Source organism: Parus major, chromosome 20, assembly GCF_001522545.3.
Source record: "Parus major isolate Abel chromosome 20, Parus_major1.1, whole genome shotgun sequence".
NCBI lineage: Eukaryota > Metazoa > Chordata > Aves > Passeriformes > Paridae > Parus > Parus major.
In genome coordinates, this window is record NC_031788.1 from 7376011 (window position 1) to 7398615 (window position 22605).

The following is a 22605-nucleotide window of genomic DNA, read 5'->3' on the forward strand; positions in this document are numbered from 1 at the left end:
AGGGAGCCCCTGGTGACATCAGCATACATAGGGACACCACAGTGCTCTGGCCACCGAAAGCCCAGCCTTGCCTAACGCGTGACTCAAAGGGGAAGCTGGATCTCCGTTGTTCTGCATTCGTGCCTATCGTGGGAGTGGGGGAATGCAGGCTCCCACGCCACCCCCTGGAGCCCCCCACCCTGGGGGTACACACGAGCCAGGGACACCAGCTGGGGCTCCCCACAGGGGCACAGCACCAGCATGTGGGGACACACCTGGCGGGGCCAAGGTCCCTGGGGAGCTTCAGCTGTGCCCTGCCTGGGAGCAATGGAGGAGAGGGAGACACAAAGAGCTGGTCCTGGGAAGGGGGGCCTGCACCAGGGCAACCAGGGCTCAAACCCATTCACACAAGGGAGCAGCAGCTGTACCCACTTTGGGAAGGGCTCTGGGAACCCTGTGCAGGATTACGTAAATTTCAGTGTGGATCAGGGTGTCCAGGGTACAGAGGCAGTCCCCAAGGAGGTAATGGAAAGGCTGGGACATTCAGAGTGAGAGCAGAACTGTGCAATCCCCTCTGAAAAACCCTGTGTGGGGAAGGAGCCACCTGCACTGCCAAACCCACCATCAGTGGGACTGTGCCAGGGTGACCCCCTCCAGCACCATGGGCTATGGATAACGGGTTCAGCTGCCCTCCTGGATCCAGCCTGGCAGACCCAGAGGTATCTGTAGGAGGGCCAGGGCCTAATCTCAGCACCGCAGGGGCACACAGAGCCCACAGGCAACTACATCAGAAGGACCACAGCCCCACATAATGTACTTCATGGAGGCCTTGAAAGCAGCTGCCCACTGGCCTGGGACACCCAGTGTCACCAGCCATGGCTGCAGTGGTGGCCAGAGCCCCCAGCAGTGACCCACAGTGATCCTGACCCTCAGCCCCATGCCCACCACAGCCCCTCTATCCCAGGGTGCCTCTGCCCTGCACCAGACTCACCGTGACAGGGGGGTGCGGTGCCCCCCACCGCAGGGGCCGCAGGTCCTGCCATGGGTCCCGGCTCCTCCGTGTCCCTGGGACTGTACGTGGCAGTGAACAGCAGGGACCAGCTCTGACGCCAGTGTCCATCACCGGTCCTGGTCAGACCACAACGTCACCCATTTCCCCCATCCCTAATCCCTTCCGGGATGAATCAGGTCCCACGAAAACACCGAGGGACCGGTTGGGGCGCAGGTGCCCGCGGGCTGGGCGCTCCCTGGGGCTCTCGGGTGCATCCTGGTGTTGCCGCATCCGGCATCCCGACACGTGCAGGCGGCTCAGCCCTGCCCCAAACCTGGGCTGGTTCCATCAGCCCCTTCCCAGCTCTCCTGTGCCGGGTACCCGATGGTGCCCACCCCACATAAGGAGGGGATGATGGCCAAGGCTGCAGGCTGGGCTCGGTCGTGGGGCACACAGGGCTTGGGCAGGGTCAGGCAGGGACATGGGGACACACATGGACAAACAGGGAGCCCCTCTCCCCACCGCTCCAGCGGGAGCGTCCACATCAGGCGGCAATGAACAGGTAAGGACGGCACCCGGGAACACAGCATGGGAAGAGCCCCAGCTCCTCCCGCAGAGCCCCCGGCCCGAGCAGAGCCCCCAGTCCCGGTTCTCCCTGTCCTGAGACCTTTCGGGCTACTCCAGGAGGCCGGCGGGGCCGTGCAGTGCGAGCGGGCACCGGGAGAGGGACCCACCGCCCCGTGCTCCGGGACTGGGAGGAAGGCGGGCGGTGACGGACACACCAACGGGGACGATAAAGAGGAGCTGGGGGTGATGGAGGGGACACATCCAATGATGGACAAGTTCAGCCACAGAGAACCAGAGCCCCCGGCCCCGCTACGTGTCCCCTGCTGCTTTGTCACTGCCAGGACAGGGGTGGACAGGCGAGGCAGTGTCCCCATGACCCCAAGGCACCTGTCCCCTCGAAGGCAGGGGATCTGCCGGGCTGGGAAAGCACGAGTGGGCACGGACACACCGGCAGCTGTGACCGTGCCTGAGAACACACAATCACACACAAAGGGGGTGCAGAGCCTCACACATACCCACGCCTGTGCCCAGGACTGGCCAACCCTTCCAGCCCCAAATCCCTCGGCTGCAGGACCCTGGGGCGGGGTGGCGCCTAAAAGGTCCCACTAGAGCAACAAGAACCTCTCCAGGCACCCCAATTGTCCCCTGGCAGGCCCGTATGAAGGTCTGAACAGATCTGGAACAGGAGCCTGGGAGGTCCTTGGGGTATTTGTGAGTCACAGGGAAGCTCAGGTCAGGGCAGCTGCCCGGGGCACCCCCAGCCCTCGGGGTTGCACAACCCCTGATGCAATTTCCTTGTCCCAAGAGGTTCTGTCCCCACAGGCAGGGGGGTGCACCAGGAAGAGCAGGAACCACAGGGGCGGGGCCACAGAGATAAGCACCACAGGACTTGTAACTGCTCTCCCCTGTAAAGGGGTTAATCCCTGCATCATCACCATGTAACCCCCCAGTCCTAACAGAGCAATAATTGTGGGAGCCTCAGGAAGGCTGCTGGGTGCAGGTGGCCCAGCCGGGAGGGGGAGCGAAGGGAATTCCAGGCTTCGAACACACCCCTGTCCAGGGAGATGGAGAAACCACACTCCCATCTGGGCACAGAAGCCCACAAACCCCTCTGTGTCATCACCCCATCAAGGTGCCTCATCAGGGGAAGATGCATCCCACTGCTGCAGCATTATCCCACCACAGAAGACAGGGTGCAAACAATCTTTCCTCCTCTGTCTGACCCTCAACACCCCATGTCTGATCCCAGGGAGTTAAAGAGTGAAACCCCACGGGAACCACTGGGAGAGGCTCTCTGGGGGTAATGCCGGGACACGGGGAATTGGGACCAGCCTGTGAGAAACCCCTTCCCAAGCACCACCACAGGGACCCTGTATCCCCCAGCACACCTACCCAGCCCCACAGTGGTCTGCACAAGTTACCCACCGTTTGATGGTGCACATATCCCCGGGGCTAAACACACCCAAAACCCAGGGGAGGGGGTGTGAGGGGCAGGAAGAAAACGCACGTGTGGTCATCAGGGCTTGTTTAATAACAAAACTCCAGCTATTGTAGAACAATATTCTCCAGCATCATTGTAATATACAATACGGGGAATGCTCTCAGCAATCTGAGAAGGAAGGATCCGGCCCACAGCACCCCCTGCCCAGACTGCGGGGGGACCCCCAGGGCAGCCCCGCCGGGGAGCCAGGGATGTAGGTGAGCCGCGGTGCTCAGGGACGGGGTCCCGGGAACGATGTCCGTGGTGGGACCGGGATCCCGGGGATGATGTCCGTGGTGGTTCCAGAGCGGTCTCAGCGGCAGAGGATCCGATCGGCAGCGGGAATGCACGGAGCCTGCGGGAAAGGGACACGAAGCGGTCGGTTAATACTTGCCAGGAGGGTGCCGGAGGGCAGCGATGGAAAGGAGACAGGAGGAAGGGACATCCCCGGGAAGGAGAGGGCGCGATGCAGATCAGGGGAAGGAGATTCCAAAGAACGCCGGTGCTGCCCATCAGGAGCGCGGGTCTGAGCCGGTGCCGTGGGGTCCGCACTCACCTCGGGGGAGTCCCCAGCGGCGGCGGGGCGCGGGGGGCCGCACTGCAGCTCCAGCTGCAGGTCCCATATGTAGTCGATAACGTGCTGCAGCAGCTCCACCTTGGAGACCCGCCGGTGCCGCGGCAGGGTCGGCACCAGCGCCCGTAGCCGCGAGTAGCACCCCTTCATATCGTACAGCAGCGCGGCGGCCGCCTGCTCCGCCGCCACCGGGGACACCCCTAGGCCCGGCCCGCAGCGGGCGGCCTCCCCGGGCCGCACCGCCTTCAGCGGACCACCGGCACCCGCGGGAAGCGGCGAAGAAGCGACGGCGGCGACCTTCATGGCAAGGGGCTACGAACGCCGCGGGCAGAACGGGGACGCTGCGGGCGGACAAGGAGCCCGCGCCCCGCCGCGCAATTTATAGAGCGCCGCCGCCGGGTGGGCGGGGCCTCGGGGAATCCTCGGCCAATAGGAGCGCACAATGACGGACACAGCCCCGCCCACTCCATTCATGCGCCCCGGAGGGCAGCATCTTAAAGGGGCAATGGCGGGGAGAGAGCCGTGACAGGCTTGGGCTGCGCCGCAGGGACACCGGCGGTGTGGAGCGCCCACCCTGCCCCGCAATTAAAGCGGGTGCTTGCCCCGCGGGCTCTCTGTGTCGGGCTCCCCGCGGCCCCGCTCGGCCCTTGCCCCCTCCCGGTCCCCGGTGCCCCTCCGGGCGCTCGGGCCCCCCCGCACTGCCCGCGGCCCCCCCGCTCCGCGGCGGCTCAGACCGTGAGACGCCAGGGTCGTGACGTCACCCATTCATAAAACCCCGCGCGCTGTCAGCGCGGCGCCTGGCGGGCGGTGCCCATGGCGACGGGGGCGGGGCGGGGGACACACACCTGCAGCCCCTACGGGGGGCACCGGGACCCCCACGGAGACATCGCGACCCCCACGGGGACACCAGCATCCTCACGTGGATACGGAGGCACCGGGACGTTACAAGAGGCACAGGGACCCCTGGGGACATCTGCGCCCTCATGGGGGCACGGGGGCACCGGGGCTCCACGGTGGCACAGGCACACTGGCATCCTCACAAAGTGCTCCGCGCCCCCCGCCCCAAGTTCGGAGTTCCCCGTTCCGCCCCTCTCCCGGGGCTCAAACCCCCGCAGAGCTGCTCAGGGGTGGCTGCCGGGGCGGCGGTCGCCACGTTCGGGTCTACCCGAGGGACGAGCAGAGGGGTCGAGCGCTGGGTGCGTGGGGCGGCGCGGGGAGTGGGCTGCGAGCACGGTCCTGCCGCGGGGGAAACCGGTGGAGGTCCCGCCACTGTGCGAGGCAGCCGGTCCTTGCCCCGAAGGGTTTCTGGTCCGGGCTGTAATTAGCGTTACTGCTAATTACCCCGCACCTGCAGGGAGGGCAGGCAGCGCCCAGGGAGGGCCTCCGAGCGAGACCCCGGCACACCCCGAGCAGCACGAAATGGTGTGGGAAGGGAGGGAGGCAGACAACGCTGCAGCCTCAGACACTCCCGGGTGTGTGTACACACACAGACACGCAGGGTGGGAGTGCGTGTGCACACACGAGGGCATGGACACACACGTGCTTGCACACACAGATGTGTGCGGGACATCCCCAGATATGTGCACAGGATTGACGTATGTACACGGACCTGTGGAGACCAAAGTACACGCACGCAATAGAGACACACGCGGATGGAAGCACACACAGGTACACAAACACACGTGTGCACACACACATGCACGCTTATGCACACATACACCCTGCCTTGCACACCAACACGTGTACCCAAGTGCCAGCACAGCTCTCCCAGCCCTTTATGGGTTTGTTGGGCTGTGGAGGGCCAGACCCTGCTGCACCTCCCCAGGCATTCAGGGAGCTGAAGGTCTCCCCCCCTCTTCTTCCTCTTCTGGGGAGGGCAGGAATCCTGGAGAGCATGCATGAACTCCAACCCTGCCAGCCTGGCTGGGGGGAGCTGGATCCTCCTGTCCCTCCCTCCGTCCCTCCTCCCTGTGTCCCCCAGCCTGGTGCGGTGGCGGTTCCCAGGGTGGGCACGGCGCTGGGGTCGCCCCCTCCATTCAGGGCTCGGCGGAGGGCCCGGTGCTGCCCGGTTCCCACCGCGGCTCTCAAAGCTGCTAATTAGCCCCCATCTGGCGGCAGTGGCCGGGCCGCGGCGGGAGGCCGGGGACATTGTGCACAGGAATGTCTTTCAGGGCCGCCGGCCGGCCGCCGCCACCGCCAGCTGCGCCGCCAACAATGCCAGGACGAGCCGGACCCCGCGCCCCTGCCACCGGCCACCCCAAGCGGCGTGGGGCTGTGGACGGATTTCGTGCCCGCGGTGGCTGTCATGGCACACACGTGGCACAGCCGCCTTGGCACAGCCGCTCCGGTTGCCCCAGCCCGTGAGATGCCCCCGAGAACAGGATACCCTCACCCCATCCCTCTGCATGCTGGGGTGCTGGGGATGAGGCGCTGGGCTCGGGGCTGCCAGTGTGGCACCGGGACACTGCCTTGGCCACAGCTGGCCGCGGGGTCCCAGCCTGGCACGGCGTGCCGGCCGGCGCAGCAGTGTTGTCCGGCAGAACACAGAGCTTCATTTCCATCTCAATTCTGGGAACGGGGCGCGCGGCGCGGTAACAGCAGCCTCGGCCATATGGTGCTGGCGGGGCTCAGCCCGGCCGGGGGGGCAGCCGGGGGGCGGCTGCTTTGCGCTGAGCAGGGGTTGCCCGGCAGCCGAGCACATCAAAGCCCCCAGCCGCCCCCGCCCCGCCGGGACCACACAGGGCACGGCCGCGCCAGGCCGCCGAGGGGCCGCGGGACTGCCTGTGCTGCTGTGATGGGGGAAACGGGGTACAACCGGCACCCCAGAACCGGCAGCACCCAGCCCCGCACTCTGGCACGCAGGCCTGGAAGGCAGCACGGACACCGCAGGTCAGGCTGGGCCCCCACCAGTGACTAGGACCCCAAACTTGAGTTGCTCCTGCCGTGACTGGGATTGGGCTCCATCCAGATCCCCTCTCCCGGTGCCATCCGCAGGTCACCCCTGAGGCTACGCAGAGCCTCCACCCCCCCCATGTCCGCATGACAGTGCTGAGCCAGGGTTGCAGATGTGCCGGGGCCGCCGGCACAGCTGGAGCGGGGCCGAGGCCTGAGAAAGCCCCTGCGCATTCCCCTCCCGCCTTCTCCCTTCCCGTTCCCAGCTTCCATCCGCTGCAGCCCAGACCAGCTGGAGCCAGGCAGCCCTTCCTGGGATTTATTCCAGCTTCCTGCCCCTCCTCGCCGGCCGGCCGGGGCTGGGGCTGCCTTGGGCTGCTTCCTCTCCCTCCTCGCAGCCGCCGGCCAGGCGCCACTGCCAGTACCCATCATCACACAGGACCCCAGCTCTCACCACCAGCACCCGCCATCACAGCAAAGCATCCCCCACCCTGAGTAGCAGAGCATGAGGTACAACCGCAGCACCCATCACTGCCCAGCTGCACCCCTGCTGTGGTGGGGAGGCTCCACAGGACTTTAGGGAAAAGCAAACCTGGTATATCACCCCTAATCATAGGCACCAGCACTCCCCAAACATGAAAACATGAAACCACCCTCCCCTTGCATGGCATTTGCACCCCAGCTCAGCCTATCCCACCCCACTGCAATTCCTGGTGGGAGCTTGGCACAAGGGGCATGAGCTCCTCCGGCCAACAGGCATCTACCCCACTGCTGTGGGTGCCATGGGTGAGTGGGTGGGTGAGGATCATCCCAAACCCTACATCTGCTGGCAGCTGAAGAGGCAGCTTTGGCCCCTGCCCTAGCTGTGCGCAGTTAAGTGGACGAAGGTTTCCTGCTGGAGTCCGCACATCCATGTTTCCGCAGCCCCCACCGAGCCGGAGGGACCCTGTGGCGAGGGGAAGGTGGCCCAGCAGCGCTCCAGACACAGTGGAGCCGTGTGGCCTCGGCCCTGCCGGGACCGGAGGTGCCACAGGCCCAGGTGCAGCAGGAGAGTGAACCGGGGAGCGCTGAAGTGCCGGCTCCACTGGCGGCTCCTTGCAGGGCCCAGCACACTTCCTTCCTCCTGGCCGGCCCCGGCTTATCAGCCAGGCAGGGTGAGGGGTGACCCTGCTCTCCCCTCCCCAGGCCTTCCGCTCCCTGCAGCCCTGGGAAAGCTCCTGGCCATGCTTCCACCACACCTACAGCAGGCAGGAGCTGCTCAGAGCTCTGCAGGGCAGCAGGGAGGCAGGAGGGTGATGCTGGCACAAGGGGTTACCCTGTGCACCCCTCCAGCCTGCTCCTGCGCTCTTGGGGCCTCTGGAGGCTGCATTGATGCAGCTGCTACCACCCAAAGCCAGGGAGGATGCAGAGCTTCCCAGGATGCAGTGCCAACCTCACACCAAGGAACACACCAGGCTGGGGAGTGGGGTCCTGACTCAGGGTAGGGTCCTGCACCCCACAGCAGAGCCAAAGTCCTTTTCCACAGAACACTGGAGGTTGGTGGAATCACATCTGGAGTCTAGACTCAGTGACTCGGTGGGCTGGGCCTGGCGGCCGCGCTGTACCCAGACCCTGCTGCACACTGTTTGCTTAGCTGGAGGTATTTAATTGGAATTAAAGTGGCCCCTCTTGTTTTTGTGGACAGGGCTGTTGGAAAAGGAGCTGTAAGTCATAGAAAACATCTGTAGGAGCCTGCAAAGGGTCATTAGATGGCAGAACGCGAGGCGCCACTTTTAGTGCTCGCAGCCGGCGCAGGGAATAATGGTTCAATACGGCTTTTGTGGAGGAGCTGCCAAGCCAGCAAACACTTTCTATTTATTCTGGCAGTGGGCATGGCCGAAGGGATGCAGGATCCTCCACAGGGCCCCCAGGAGGGGTAGGGAGGACACTGCCAGTGCTGCAGGACACAGGGCAGCTGGTCCCAATGGAAGCCCAGGGGGGTGTTGGAGCTGCCCCTGCCTGTAGCCCCTCCAGCCCCTATGCCTGCACCAGCATCCTCTGCCCATCCCAGCCCCAAGGGGTGCAGGATGGTGCCTGTCTCTCTGCAAGGAAGGGGGACAATCCATGCTGTCCTCACCGTGCTCCAGAGCTGTGTTTGGGGTCACCCACCCCTACCCCTCCCATTCCTGCTCCCCTAGGCCATGGGGTGTTAGCCTCAGCTCGCTGAGCACCCCAGCAGCTGAGGCAGAGCAGTTCCCACCCTGTGGGGCTCCTGCATCCCACTCCCAGCTCACCCACCCTTCTCTGGGGCCACATCCCAGCTTGAACCCACACAGGGCTCAGTGACTCCGGCCCTAAATCTGGGTATTGCAGAGCAGGGGCCAGGCTGGGGGAAGGCCCAGTGCCAGAGAAGTGGGAGGGGGAAGGGGACAGTCACTTGGTCACTTGGAAACAGCCAGACAATGGCCACCAGCCCCACTGGGAGAAGGCGGGTGAGCTGGATGCCAATCCTGGTGCCGGCTGGGCGGCTGAGCAGGGACATGGCCACACCAGCACTCCTTCCTTCAATATGGTTTAATATGAGAGAAAGCAAATGCACAATACAAAATTTAAAAACCGGCATACATCGATACCCCACCTGGGTGGCTGCTCCGACACACACAACACGATGCTCTTGCACAATTGTTTCGTCGTCTGTCACTTGCAGAGGGTCTTGAAGGGACCCAGCCCAGCAGCTCTGGGCATGGCCCACGGGCAAGGTCACTTCTCCTTCTTGGAGGCTTCTGTTGGCTCTTCTTTGGAAGACCCTGGCGCCTCCTTGGGGGTTGAGCTCTCCTCATAGCTGGGGACAAGAGGGACATGAGTGGGGCCAGCTCCTCTCTGGGAACAGAGTCCTGTGGGGAGAGCCCAGCCTGTGGCCTTGGGCTCTACCCTGCTGTTGTTGAGGACAAGGTGGGCTCCAGCCATCAGTCCCCAGGACAGGAAGCCCCATGGGGCAGAGCCCAGGCAGGGAGATAAGGGATGCATTCCCTCTGGACATCTCCAAAGATAAGGTGGACCCAGCCATGGGCCAGCTCTGTGCCCAGGGATCTGTCCTTGTTCCCAGGGGCACTATTGGATACCCTGGATAGCACATGCTTTCCTTGGCTGAGCACTGGTGCCAGTGGGGCCAGTTAACGGGAACTGCAGCAAGACCAACAGCAGTGTTCCCTCCCAGGGTCTCAGTCCTCTGGCTGCAAACCCCCTCCAGTAATGGCCCCAGGGCTCTGGCTAAGGAAACTGGAATGCTGCTCCATGCAGAAATGACAGGGTCTGGGATGTCAAACCTTCTTGCCCTTCCCAGTCTCCTCTCTCAGAATGGGAGAGAAGCCGGCTCACAACAGCATAGCAACAGCTCCAGCCTCTGTCCACGGAGTGAGGAGAGCTGGGAATAGGGAAAGCTTGAGCCAGGGAGAGCCAGGACCTGCCCCTACCTGGCCAGAGAGACAGACAAGGGGCCCCAGCGGCAGTGGCTACATGGCACTAGGGCTCTGCTGCCGGCGTCGGCGGGGACAGGACAGTTTCTGCTGCATGGAATCAGCCAGGCTGGCCGGCGAGCCAGACACCGTGGGGAAGTGGGTAAGTCTTGGTGTGTGAGGCAAGATTTCAGCAGAGGATTCATAGCTGCAGGAGAGAGAGGAAGCAGGAAGGGAAAGACAAGGACAGAAAGGGGTGGGGGGAGAGAGAGAAAAAGCAGAAGAGTTTTGGAGTGAGAGCACCGAGAATGCACCACCCTGTGCAGGAAGCCTGGCACCCCCCCTTCACCTGCTCGCACAAGCTGGCCTCTCCTTGCCTGCAGACTCCAGGACAGGGCTGCAGCATGGAAGAGTGAGCACTGAAACTCGGGCATGAGGCAGCTCCCACTGGCATGAGCAGAGCCAGACAGCCAGAACCTAGGGAGAGCAAGCCTGGGCAGTGGGGAGGTAGCAGTAGTGGAGCAGCCCAGGAGCTGGGCAGGTGACAGAGAGAGGCAGCAGACCCTGTCCTGCCACTCAAGGACAGCAGCCCACAGCATTATGTTGGGGGCAGGAAGAGTTCCCACTGCTGAGGGAGGCAGAGTGGAGCTTCCTGCCTAGCTTAGGGAAGTTTGGCAAGGCTGAGAGCCATGGAGCTGATCCCAGAGTCACCCACCTCTGCTCCACCATCAGTGGTGGCCCTTTCCCTGGGCCTGCAGCATAGATCTGCTCACTCCCACCCTGCCTGCAGACCCTCACTGCTGTGAGCCACCATGTGCAGGCAAAGACCACAGGAACTACCAGCTTCAGGGAGGATCAGGGCACACCAAAGCAGCACAGCAGAGCTACACCTGGTGGGATTCCTGCAGTGGGAGCCACTGCCCTCCAGGCACCGGTCCCTCTGAATTCCACTTCCTCTGTCTGCAATTGGAGCCACTTCAAGGGAGGTCTGGCCCCCAGGGGCTGTCAGGTTTGCAACACTCCAGCATCCTGCCCTTGCCCTGGCAACACTTTGCTGCTGGAGCAGCTTGTGCTACTGCTCTGGAAGGGCACTAGCCCCTGGCTGTCAGGCTCCCTGCACTCCTTGCTGCCCAGTGGGCCTGGCCTCACAGCTCATCTCTCCCCAGTTTCCTGGCAGGAGGTGTTGCTGCTGTCAGCTGGTGAGTCACGGCACTGGGGAAAGCGGCTGCAGGATCCCAGGTGCACAGGAAGGACGATCCCAGGACACTCAGTGCCTGCAGCAGCAATTGTCAGAAGCAAACATCAAAGGAGGGGCAGGTGCGGCAGTGCTGGGGACAGCCCAGCTGAGAGCCTCTGGGAACATGCATACCTGCATCTCCCAGGGGAGGGGAGGGAGGAGGGAGGACAGCTGGCTTCCCGTTTCTCCCAGTTTCCCTCTGAGCAGGCTGGGAGCTCAGGAATGCTCCCTAGGCTGGGGCACTAGGAAGGCTGGAGGGTACACAGCCCTGCTTTAGGATCCCTTTCTGCAAGGTTGATCCCCTCCTCTGTATCAACCATCATGACTGTGCTGAGCCACCACCAAGTCTTGAGCACAATGGAGAAACAGTTCTCAGGCAGGAGGCCAGAGCTGCCCACTGACAGCACAGACAGGCTCTGAGAACAGCTGAGTACAACAGCCCAGCCCCCTTCCTCTCTACCCACAGTCTGGGGCAGGGACACTGCTGCAAACCAGGAGACTGCCCAGGTGGGGAGGTTGGGATGTGCTCGAATCAGCCTTGGCTGCTCTCACAGCCGGCTCTGGCTCCACTTTCCCCACCCACAGGCCCTGGGACACGATGACCAAGTATCTCCACACCAGGTGTGCAGTCCCACCCTCCCCTGCCTGCCAGCGCATGGGAAGCGTCTGTCACTGGGGCGTAAAGCAATACCAGGTGCTGCCTGCTGGTACCACAGCACAGCTCCCACCCAGCTCCTGGGAGGCGGCTGGAGCCAGGCCCGGCATGTACAAACACAGACCCGCTCCCTCCACCCACGCACGTGCCGGTGCACACCCAGAGCATGCCCAGATGAACCCGTCCCTCCAGCTGTGCCCAGGCGTGGGAACATCTGCACGCTTCATGTGCTCCAGCACAGCCGCCGGCAAAACAGCTCCATCGCCAGCTGAGGCTCACCTGAACATTTCGGTTACTTCTCCCTTTGCCAAGGCCACGAGCAGAGGGAATCCAATGCAGGCAGGGACCAGGTACAGCAGCGCAGGCTGTGGGGAAGAAAAACAACTGTTAAACTGAACACAAATCACCCCAAGGGAAAAGTGCAAGGAGAGCTCATGGCCTCGTCCCCTCTGCATCCATGGTATCTGTCATATGGCTACACATGCAGTTAACAATCCAAAAAGCAGCTTCAAGAGGTAAGTTAGAGCTGCAGCAGCATGAAGCTAGATTGGATATTAGGAGGAAATTCTTTCCTGTGAGAGTGGTGAGATTCTGGCACAAGCTGCCCAGAGAAGCTGTGGATGTTCAGTCCCTGGAAGTGTTCAAGGCCAGGTTGGAACAGGACATGGAGCAGACTGGTCTAGTCGTTGCCCATGGCAGGGATTGGAAATAAGATTGTCTCTGAGGTCCCTTCCCAAACCATTCTGGGATTCTGTGAAAATCCTCGCTGTGAGGTCCCAGTGGGCCGTGAACACACCAAGAGCCCCAGTGCAGACCACAGTGTATGGGCTCCCAGAGCCCCTGAGCAGTGGGTGCTCAGGGCAACTTGGCAGCAAACAGGGCCCCTGGCTGAGGGGATGTTGTTGGAAACAAGGAGCCTTGCCCCAGGCAGACCTCTGCTCCAGCTGGGCACAGGAGCTTTGGGCAGGGAAAGATACAGGCAGGCACTGGAAAATCAAAGCCAAGAGGAGGAATAAATCTACTTTTTTCCTGGCAGGATGCAGAACTTCATGGCCAAGCTGGCCTGACCCACTTGGATGTGCATCCACAGGAGGCAACAGGGTGGAGCTCACCTGAGCATGCTTGAAGATGTGCATGATGAATATGGTGAGGCCCAGCCCAAAGATGTAAGCCACAAAGCTGGTGTAGAAATACGTGTGCGTGTTCTTCTTCAGGCTGTAGGGAAAGGGAAGAGCTCAATGACTCTGGTCTGGAATGCCAGTGGACAAAACGGAACTGGCCTGGTACTCTTAGCCATCTCTCACCACAATGGAGTGTGGGGAGCGATGCTCTGTCTGTGCAGCCCCTGGTGTTGTGGGAGCAGTGTGGGACTGAAGGCAGGTGGGGGGCTGGAGAAAGGAAGAAGGCAAGTGATCCTGCTGCTGGATGGCAACTGGGAAGGGAGGAATTGGAGCTGGGACCCAGGGAGAAGGTCCCATTGTCTTGGTGGAGATGAGCCTGTCCCTGGCTCTCAGCAGTTGATATTTTATCACAGGGCAGGCTGCAGGAACTGGGATTCCCAGCAGGTGCAGGCAGGATGTGGGTGGCAACACCTGGAAGAGCTGGCACAGACCAGAGGGTCTGTGCAAGAGCAGTGGGAGTGGGGCCACACCACCGCAGTCACAGAGCACCCTGTCCCCTGGAGCCTTTCAGTGTGGGGCAACTGCTGCAGCCCAGCTGTAGGTGCAGCTTCCCTACGTGGGAAGGAGCTGTTTCCTCCAACATCAGTGGCAACCTGGAGGCAGCCAGCACTGCCAGGCACCAATCTGCATCCACATGAGCACTTTCCAGGTGCCAGCACCCCCGGCTCTTTCCCACGCTGTCACTGCTTCCTCTCACTGCCCTCCAGTCCTTGGTTCCAGGGAGCTGGTGGGGCTCTGTGGGGCTGCTATGTGCGGCTGCCCTGATCCCCATCCCTATGCTGCCTGCCCTATGCTTGAACTCAACCACCCACCCCTAGTGCTCAGGACATACCCACAGAGCCAGCTCCCTCTTCCAAGAGCTTTTCCTTACACCTCCTGGTGTGTCCTCACACCCAGCTCCAGAAGGGAGCACACGACTGTGCCCCTGGCTCCCCCTTCCCTTTTTTCCTCTACAAAAGCAGCTCAAATATGCTGCAAGATCCAACCTGCCAGAGACCCTTCCCTGCCGCCTGCTCACCTGATATCAAACCGCAGCAGCAAGGCAATGAAGATCCCTGCAGGGAGAAGGAAACAATGAGGGGCTGGAAGTGGCAGAGGAGGGACAGCGAGGGGCCAGAGGAGCAGGGAAGGGACAGCGAGGGGCTGGAGGGGCAGGGCAGGCTGAGGGAGGCAGGGCAGGAGCCGCAGTGTGTCAGTGCCGTGCCCGGGGTGACAGTGCCCTCTCGTGGCACGCGGCACCGGGACAGCACCCGGACCTGCCGGGAGACTCCCAACCCACCGGGGGACCCTCGCAGGACTGCGCTGGCCAAGGGCAGAGCCAGGCACCTGCTCAGCTCCCCGCAGCTCCCTCAAAGGAGACCCCAGTCCCGTCCTTCCTCTTCTGTCCTCACCCGGAATGACAATGTCTCCCAGTCCCAGCATGGCGAAGTTGTCGGCGTCCAGCCCCTTCTCCAGCAGGTCCTGAGGGAAAACCACTGCAAGAAGCAGAGCGAGGCACAGTGAGGAGTGTCCCCACTGAGCAGACCCCAGCTCTACTGGGCCTGGAAAACAGGGATCAAAGCAGGACCTGTCCCTGCCCTCAGCCCATCTCCTTCCTTTTAGCTTTCCTTGTTCTTTCTGGGAAATTCCAGGACAAGAAACCAAGAGGTCCCAGAACCCAAACTACTGCATGCTCCACAGCAGCACCAGTTTACCCCTCCTGCTCTTTAGGGGCTCTCTGGCTTTGCTGGGGTTTTTTTGTGGTGTTTATTTGGTATGGACTGTTTTTATAAGCAGGTGAAATTGCACTCTCCAAAGGTGCAGAGAGACACAGACAGACCAGTGCTCTACAAAACATTCCTTTTCCAGAGACCTGCCTTGGCTTGAAGCTGGCAAATGACAGGGAGGAGAGGTCACTAGCAAGAAATGTTCCTGCACACATCCCAGCCTGAGCCATCTCCAGAGGTGAAGGGTGCTTGGGCAGGGCTTGCAGCAAAACAGACCCCAGCACACAGGGAAGATCTACTCACGTTTTATTGGGGCCTCAAACGATTTGGCAACTGTCACCATCACATTGGTGCCAAAGACCTAGAACAGAGGAGCCCAAGGTGACCACAGCTGCACAGGAACACACACACATTCTCAGCTACAGCCTCACCCTAGGGCCAGGAGTGAGTGGCCACAGTGCCAGAAAATAGCCAAAATGTGAGCACAGGAGCCCTGTAAAGCAAGCCCACTGTCTGAGGGTAGAGGCAAACGATGACACTGGGGGAGGTGGCTACTTCATGGCTGTCCTGCTCTTAGAACAGCATGGGGACAGCACTCAGATGGCAGAGCTGCTGCCCACCACCCAGCCCTGCATCTCGGTTCAGCTTTAATCAGTCAGCTTTAATCAGCAAAGTCCAATTGGAGGGCAGAGGCTTCCAGCACAGTGTCCCAGCCTGGGACCCTCCAGCAGGTACAGGGGCAAGTGTCAGATCAGCTGCAGTTTGCTCTGAGGTCATTTGCTTGCATGGCCCTATCAGCTGTAAATACTGGCAGCATTTGGGGGTAGACTGTAAACACTGAGGGCAGCCACCCTGATCTCTGCACCTTTCCACCTCCAAGCCTCCAGTTCAGGAGGCACAAAAAACAGGCTCTGGTCAGCACTGGATGAGCAAGATCACAGAGCCTTGGATTAAAGAGAAATCTTAATGCATCAGATTAACTCCCATAAGGTGCAGCAAGTTCTGAGAACTGCCATGGAGTGACAGGACTCGACACTGGGATCGGGAAAAACATCACAAACCCCATCAAGACCATGTGGGGGCAATAGCATCAACCCATTGAGATCTCCTTTCTCCTTGAAACCCTCCTGGGATCTGACTGTGACTGAATCCATGCCAAGATCCAAGTGAACAGCTCCTGCAGAGGGGCACAGTACCAGGGCCTCCAAGACGGCCCTTCCCTAAGTCTCCAGCAATACTCTGATCCATGGGGAAGCTGAGGTGGGAGACAGCCAGCAAGTGGAGAGCAGAGGGGTGCACTCACTGTCCCCAAAGCACTGGGAAGACACTTGCACACTAAGCAGGGCCTGGGACACCAGGTGTGCTAAGGCAGAAGGCTGAGTCCTCTCCAGCTGAGAGCTGTGGAGGAAGTGAACCACAGGCAAAAAAACCACAGAGCCCAGACTGTTAACGAGCCTGGGAAACAGGGGCACCACTGGCCAAGTACAAAACAACCCACAGTAGCCAGGCATAAATATGGAAGGATTACATAGGCAGCTGCAGAGCTGCTGGACAGACCTCAGTGTCTCTGGCTCTCAGACATTTGGAAATATGGTGATTCAGAAGGTGGAGGCAGCAGGAAGGACTGAGGAATACGGATGTTACAAGGAGAAACATTCTCCCATGCATGGAGCAGAGCGCAGAACTGCATTCCTGCCTTCCCCCCACACCTTTCATCTACAAAAGCAGCTCAAATACACTGCAAGAAATAAGGAAAACCTCAAAATGAAATAGTCAGGGTGCAGCACTGGCTGAGGAAAAGGGACTGGAGGCATTCCAGGGTCTGCTCCTCTGTGCAGGAGAACAGAAGGACACTAACAAAACGAGCAGATGACAGAGCCAAGGCACAGCTCATACCAGCAGGCTCAGTGTGCCCCAGAGCAGCCTCCAGCCCACCCAACAGCTGCCAGACCTTGGGAAGACCATAGTGGGGAATACAGGACCGGATATGACACACACAGAGTACCCCACCATAGCCCTGATGAGGTCCCTGCCAGCTCTGGGCTCTCTGAGTGAGAGAATGAAAGAAAACACACTTGATGAGCCACATTCTGCCACTGTGGATTCTATCATCAACCCTGCCACACCCCTCTGGGCTGAGAAAGTGAAAATTCTGTTTTCAAGTGTGCGTCCAGCCAGCATGGTGCCTCCAGAAAGGCAGAATGCCAGGCACATGCTTCCACCAATGGCCTGCAAAATGCTCCTGCTTACCCAGAACACATCGTAGATGAAGAGGCCCCCAAGCAAGATGCAGCCAGTGCTGACGTTGTTCAGGTGCAGCAGCTCCACCCCGTTGAGGGAGAATGCCAGCCCAAAGAGATTGTTGGCAATCCAGTGCTGAGAAGGACAGAAAAGGAGATCTGGGTGCTGCTGTACACAGAACCCAACCTTGCATGGAAATGAGTCCATGTCCAATCCAGCCCAGTTCCCAGCTGTGCCTCACTTACCTTTCTCAGCAGGTACCAGACCCCCACAACACTGCTCAAGGCCAAGCACACGAGATCCTTGGTGTCAAACTCGTAATTCACTATTTCTGCAAGAAAACAGAGAAGTCAGATTTGGGGCAGCCCTGGAAAGCTCCCCTTCTCGCGCAGGGTTGAGATGAGTGATTCCACAGCTGGGGAGCCCAGAGCTTACATCCCAAACAAGGGGATTGTAGCCGTGGTACACACGTGCAAACTGCCTGGGAATGAGCAGTGAGCCCTGGAAAGCTCAAACCTTCTCCTTCAGCCAGACTCTGCACATGGACAGCATCCACAGTCCTGCTGTCAATAAGGAAATTGGATTCAGGCACTGCCTAAGGCAGGGAGAGACAAACCTTCTCCCTCTTCCTGTGCCAGTTAACTCCTGGTGGTATCACCAGAAATACTCCTTACCAGTAAAGCTACTACAAGGCAGGATACTTATCAAAGCATCTTCTGCCAGTGCAAAGATCTGGCACAGATAAGGCAACACAAACCAGTCAGAGCCATGCTTTCCAAGGGGCTTAAATAAAGGCTGTGCATTTATCAACAGCCATAGCTCCATCCCCACAGCACTCCTGGGAGGTGTTTCTGGGGTCTCCTGGCCAGCCAAAGGCAGCACAGAGGCAGAGTGCCAGCCCAGCTCTGCAGGGACACATGGGGCTCACACTGGCTATGGAAGCTCAGCAGGGAGCAAGAGGCGAGTCTTTGAGAAGGTTGTTTCAATGGGCTGAGAGTCTTAAGACCAAAAAAGAAAAAAAAAGGAAAAAAAAAGAACAGTAAAGGCAGAAAACATTCAGGCTCCCCTGAAACACCGGCGAGCCAACGTACCCTCCTTGCTCTCCCCGGAGCCCTGGGTGAAGAGGAGCTGGTACTGTTTGTTGGGGAAATTTGCAGGGAAGAATCTGTTCATCATGGGGCTGAAACGAGAGGTGTAGAGAAGGGCAGTTCGACAGAAACCCTGCAAGATGTGCTGCCCAGCACCTCTGCATTTGAGGAGGACCCACACTCCCTCCCAAGCTGGGGAAACACCATCTGCTCCATCAGGGACTGGCAGGAGCCACGGCAACTCATCCTGCACTGAGATCTGATCTGACTATACGGGACATTCCCCAAATATTCCAGGGCAAGTAAACAGAGCATCACCCACAAGAAAGGAGGGCTCACCCCAGACCCCAAAAAATGCCTTGTGCTCCCCAGCAACCTCTGGGTGCCCAGCATAGTCAGTGTGCAGCACTGGATAGGTACCCAGCACTGCAGAGCCAGGAGCAGAGCAAAGCCCTTGCCCAGCACCGGTCTAGGGAAAGCATCTGGTCCCCAGTGCCCCAGAGCTCATGAAACAGGAAACCAGTTCAACTTTTTCAGTTACTGAAACAGCCTGAGCTTTCAACACTCATGCCACGCATCACCACAAGAGGCCAGGGACATCACCATGAGCTCCAGCTGCCTGTGTCACCCTTCCCAGTAAGGGTGCTGAAGAGCTCTTCCCTCTGCAGGGCAGCAAGGGCTATGCCAAGAGGGGTTTAAGCTGGATATCAGGAAAAGGCTCTTCACCCAAAGGGTGGCTGGGCACCGTTACAGATTCCCCAGGGAAGCGGTCATGGCCTCAAGCCTGCCAGATTTCAAGAACTGTTTGGAAAACACTCTCAGGAACACAGTGGGATTTTTGGAGTAGTGCTGTGGAGGTTTAGAAGTTGGACTTGATCCTTCTGGGTCCATTTCAACTCAGGATAATCTGATTCTGTCATTCTGAGCCAGAGAAGCTCCTTAGGGTGAGTTGGCCTTGTCGCATGATGGTGTCCACTGACACCTCCACAAGCTCCCTCCATGATGCTGTAGGGGGTGCTGGCCTCCCAGTACCCCCAGGGCTTTGGTTCCCACCACCAAGGGACAACATTGTAAGAGGTTGGGCAAATACCCTAAAGACCTGGCTCTGCTGCAGGGCAGTGATGCCCTAAAACTTTCCCATTAAAATGAACTGAAGCCTTGGGCAGCCCTGCCCCAGTCACAGCCATCCTTGTGCTGTACCTGATAGTGTGGGACAGGGCCAGGATCCCCAGCACAAAGAAATACATGGAAAGCAGAAGATTGATGTACTCTTGAGAGAATATCTGCAAGACAAAACCACAGAGGGGTTAGTTACCACAGCATCCTCCCCATCCTCATGCTCCTGTTGGCAGCTGCTGTGTCAGTGCTCCAGGGAGATGAGAAGAATAGCTATAATAACCCAAATTCCTGCATGCCGAGAGAGAATATGTTGGAAATAGCCATGTGCTCAAAGAACAAGCACAATGAGCCCCTGAGCTGTCGAGCATCTGTGAGCTGCTCAGGTCAAAAAATAACTCTAGTGCTGCAGAAAGGAGGCCAGAGCTTCCTCTGCAGAGCAGGGAGAGGAGGCACTGATCCCAGGGGCTGCCCAGGCCCAGGGGAAGAGCAGCATCCCCTGCCCTAATTAAACAGGGTGTTACTAAAACTCCTGCCCTCCAAGTCACATGCTCCCTTACTGAGTCACACCCCCACAGATCAGTTGGGCCCTCCGTGCTCTCCTGGAAGGGGGATGCTGGAATTGGAGAGCACATGGCACACAACCATTGGCAGAGAAAGGATTGCCCTGTACCATTCCCAACTCTGCACCTTAACCCTCACCTCCTGGTCAGCCAGAAGCACCCTGGCACCTTGCAGGTATCCCAAAACAGCATAGCTGGAAGTTGCCATGCCCACAGGACCACTCTGTGCAGCAGCTCCTCAGAGCTCTCTGGGAGCTCAACCATGTGCCAGACCTGCATGGGCAGCCCAAGGTGCTTGAGGCCAAGATGTCTTCTCCACCACCAAAAGCACATGCTACTGAGAATTCTCATCCATTACTCAGGTCATCTGATTCTGCTTGTGGGCTCTGAACATCTAAAAGACTCCACCTGATCACACAGGGGCTCCCCCAGGCCTGCAGTCGAAGTGGCTCCAGGACCACAGCACAGAGCACAACACAGAGCCAGCAGAATTTGCCCCTCAAAGTCCCTGGCACACTCTGGCTCCACCTGTGCCCTGTAAGGTTGGCCCATGGGAGCAGGAAGAGCTCAGGGCTGTTTGCTCCTCGGCAGCTCTCCAGAAACAACCTGTGCACAAACAGGCTCTGATTTCCCCCAAGCTGTGACAATTCAGGCAAGAACTGACGTCCTCCTGCATGGTGACACCGAAGAGCTCGATCTGTGCAGCCTTACACACCTTCTGTCCCAACACTAAGGGCCAAAAACAGAGTCACCCCGTTATGGGAGCTCCTGCCAGGCAGGAGGACATCCTGCCACAGCTCCAGTGCCACTCACTTACTTTAAAGAAGAGGTAGAGTCCCAGGAGGGTACAACTGGCAACAATAGGAAAGCGAGCAGCGTCTCGGCTGGTAATGGTCTCTGGCATCTCTGAAGAGTTCTGGAGAGAGAAGGACAGAACAGGAATGGATCAGCCCCTGCTCTGGCTTCAGACCTGAGCAGGGGGTGAACATGGAGGGCTCCACAGTGGTTTTGAGAGGGACAAAGCACCCACTGGCCCCTACTATATCTGGAGGTGAGGCTGTGTCAGAGGCAGAGCCTGAGCTGGAAAACACAAGCCTTGCCCTTGTCCTTCCCAGGGCAGCCACAATTTACTGCTTTTCTCCTCTTGGAGAAGGAAAAAATCCTGTGCTGGCATTGTTCCTTTCTCCCCTGCCCAGAGGGGAGCTGGGCTCCCTCACCGCTCACGCCCAGCCAGTCCCATCTGTGCCACCATCTGTGATCACCCTGTGCATAACGCGTCTCTCCAGCCACCTTCTCATCCCTCACCTTGCTCTTGGGACATTTCTTATGCTTAAAAGCCCCAGATTTACAAACTCCTTCCAAGACTTCTTTGCATCAGTTCAACCAGCCCCTTTCAAGCCATTTCCCATGGGAGACCTTCAGCTTTCAGCAGAAGCAGAGGGATGCCTGTTTTCTGCCTGTTCCCTGCCCGCTCCAGGCCCAGGTAGCTGCTGCTCAGAGATCTAATCTCACTCAGGCAAACACCTGCAGCCAGCACAGATCGAGGGCACCTCAAAAGCCCTTGTGCAGCTTATCCCAGGCACAGCAGTTGTCATGCTGTGCCCAGCAACACAGAGGTGCCCAAATTCCTGCCACTCCCCACAGAACGAAAGAGGAGAACCCCCCGCCCTGAACCACGGCTGGGCTTTGCTCACAGCCCCCCACTGCCTGGGCCTCCAGAAGCCCCCCAAGATCAGCTGAAGCCTCTAATATGAGGCTTAAGGGCACACAAGGGGATTTTAAAAATAGTAATAGATCAGGCTGCGTAAAACAGTCCTTCCTCCTGAGCTACAGCAGCTCAACTGTTGGGATTTAAAAGCCTGCTATGAAATGCGGAGAACAGCGGGAGGAGTACCGGGACAGAACAGGGTGTGCAGGCAGGAGAGAAGCCCCAGTGCCGCGGGGCATAGCCACACACGAGTCCCCCCAACACAGCTCCTCTCGAGGAGGGACAAGGGACGGTTGTGTTTTGCAGCACTTGAATTTATCGGGGCGGTGAGGACGTGGCTGGAGAAGCCCCGGGGGAAGCCAGCTCTCTCCCCGGGGTCCCTTGCGCCTCCAGGGCCAGGGACATGCAGCTGCCGGTCCGCCCGTGGAACGGAGCGCCCGGGGGGGACCCTTGGGGAGGGGCGAGGCCTATAGGCCCGGCAGCCCCGAGCCGCGGGGGTACCTTGCTCTTGGCGCAGCTGACGGAGCGCAGCGCCCCGAAGAAGATGGGCAGCAGCGCCATGAGGACGAGGCTGCCGTAAGCCAACGCCATGCCCTCGGGGGTAGCGGGCGGGCGGCTGGGGGTCCCGGCCCCGGGCGCGGCCCCGGCGGCGCTGCCGTTGTGCGCCGCGGGCTCCTCCATGGCGGCTGCTCCCACCGCGGTCCGCACCGACACGTCCCCTTACCGACCGGAAGTGCGTCACGCGTAGCGGCGCTGAAGCCGGCCCCGCCCCGGCGGCCCCGGTGCCAGGAGAAGGGCAGAGCCCGGCGCCGCCGCCCCCGGGCCGGCCCTCCCTGCCCCAGCTCCGCTGTGTGAGGCGGCGGAAGCCCGAGGAGGTCCCTGCGGGCAGGGGTCCCGGTTTCCCGCAGCCCCCCGGGGACGGGGAGGTGGCAGCTCCAGGTGTCACCGACTCGAGCGAGTTGGGTCGGGGGCTCCTGGGCTGCCCTGGGATTTCCTGCCCTTCACCGTTTCCCAAGGATCTGCACCCCTGTTCTTGGGGATCCCCCTGACTGCTCCCAGCCCACCCGTGGTCGCAGCAAACAGCTCCTCTGTAAAATGACTTATAAATGGCAGCAAATTCTCCCCACGCTCTGGTCCCAAATTCCCCTGGACTGGGACCAGGCCTCTGCTGGAAAATTGGCCGAAATGTGTGT

The 22605-nt window shown here is 60.0% G+C and overlaps 2 protein-coding genes across 4 annotated transcripts; both read right to left on the reverse strand.

Annotated features, from left to right (window-relative positions):
- Positions 1-3045: 3045 nt before the first annotated feature.
- Positions 3046-3953, reverse strand: ID1 (inhibitor of DNA binding 1, HLH protein). Its single transcript, XM_015647294.3, has 2 exons — positions 3574-3953; positions 3046-3372 (listed from the first exon to the last, which is right to left on the reverse strand). The coding sequence occupies exons 1-2, from the start codon at positions 3892-3894 to the stop codon at positions 3331-3333; spliced, it is 363 nt and encodes a 120-aa protein (XP_015502780.1). The 5' UTR covers positions 3895-3953; the 3' UTR covers positions 3046-3330.
- Positions 3954-9018: 5065 nt separating this feature from the next.
- Positions 9019-22129, reverse strand: HM13 (histocompatibility minor 13). 3 transcript variants are annotated; one of them, XM_015647773.2, is made up of 14 exons: positions 21914-22127; positions 20522-20620; positions 19226-19308; positions 18029-18117; positions 17183-17268; positions 16947-17072; positions 15000-15057; positions 14382-14465; positions 14009-14045; positions 12922-13024; positions 12089-12174; positions 10267-10394; positions 9936-10125; positions 9058-9304 (listed from the first exon to the last, which is right to left on the reverse strand). In XM_015647773.2, the coding sequence occupies exons 1-14, from the start codon at positions 22091-22093 to the stop codon at positions 9223-9225; spliced, it is 1431 nt and encodes a 476-aa protein (XP_015503259.1). In that variant the 5' UTR covers positions 22094-22127; the 3' UTR covers positions 9058-9222. The 3 variants fall into 3 exon arrangements, with proteins under 3 accessions (XP_033374998.1, XP_018864255.1, XP_015503259.1); XM_033519107.1 differs by lacking the exon at positions 10267-10394 and having other exon boundaries at positions 9019-9304; positions 21914-22129; XM_019008710.1 differs by lacking the exon at positions 9936-10125 and having other exon boundaries at positions 9019-9304.
- Positions 22130-22605: the final 476 nt, after the last annotated feature.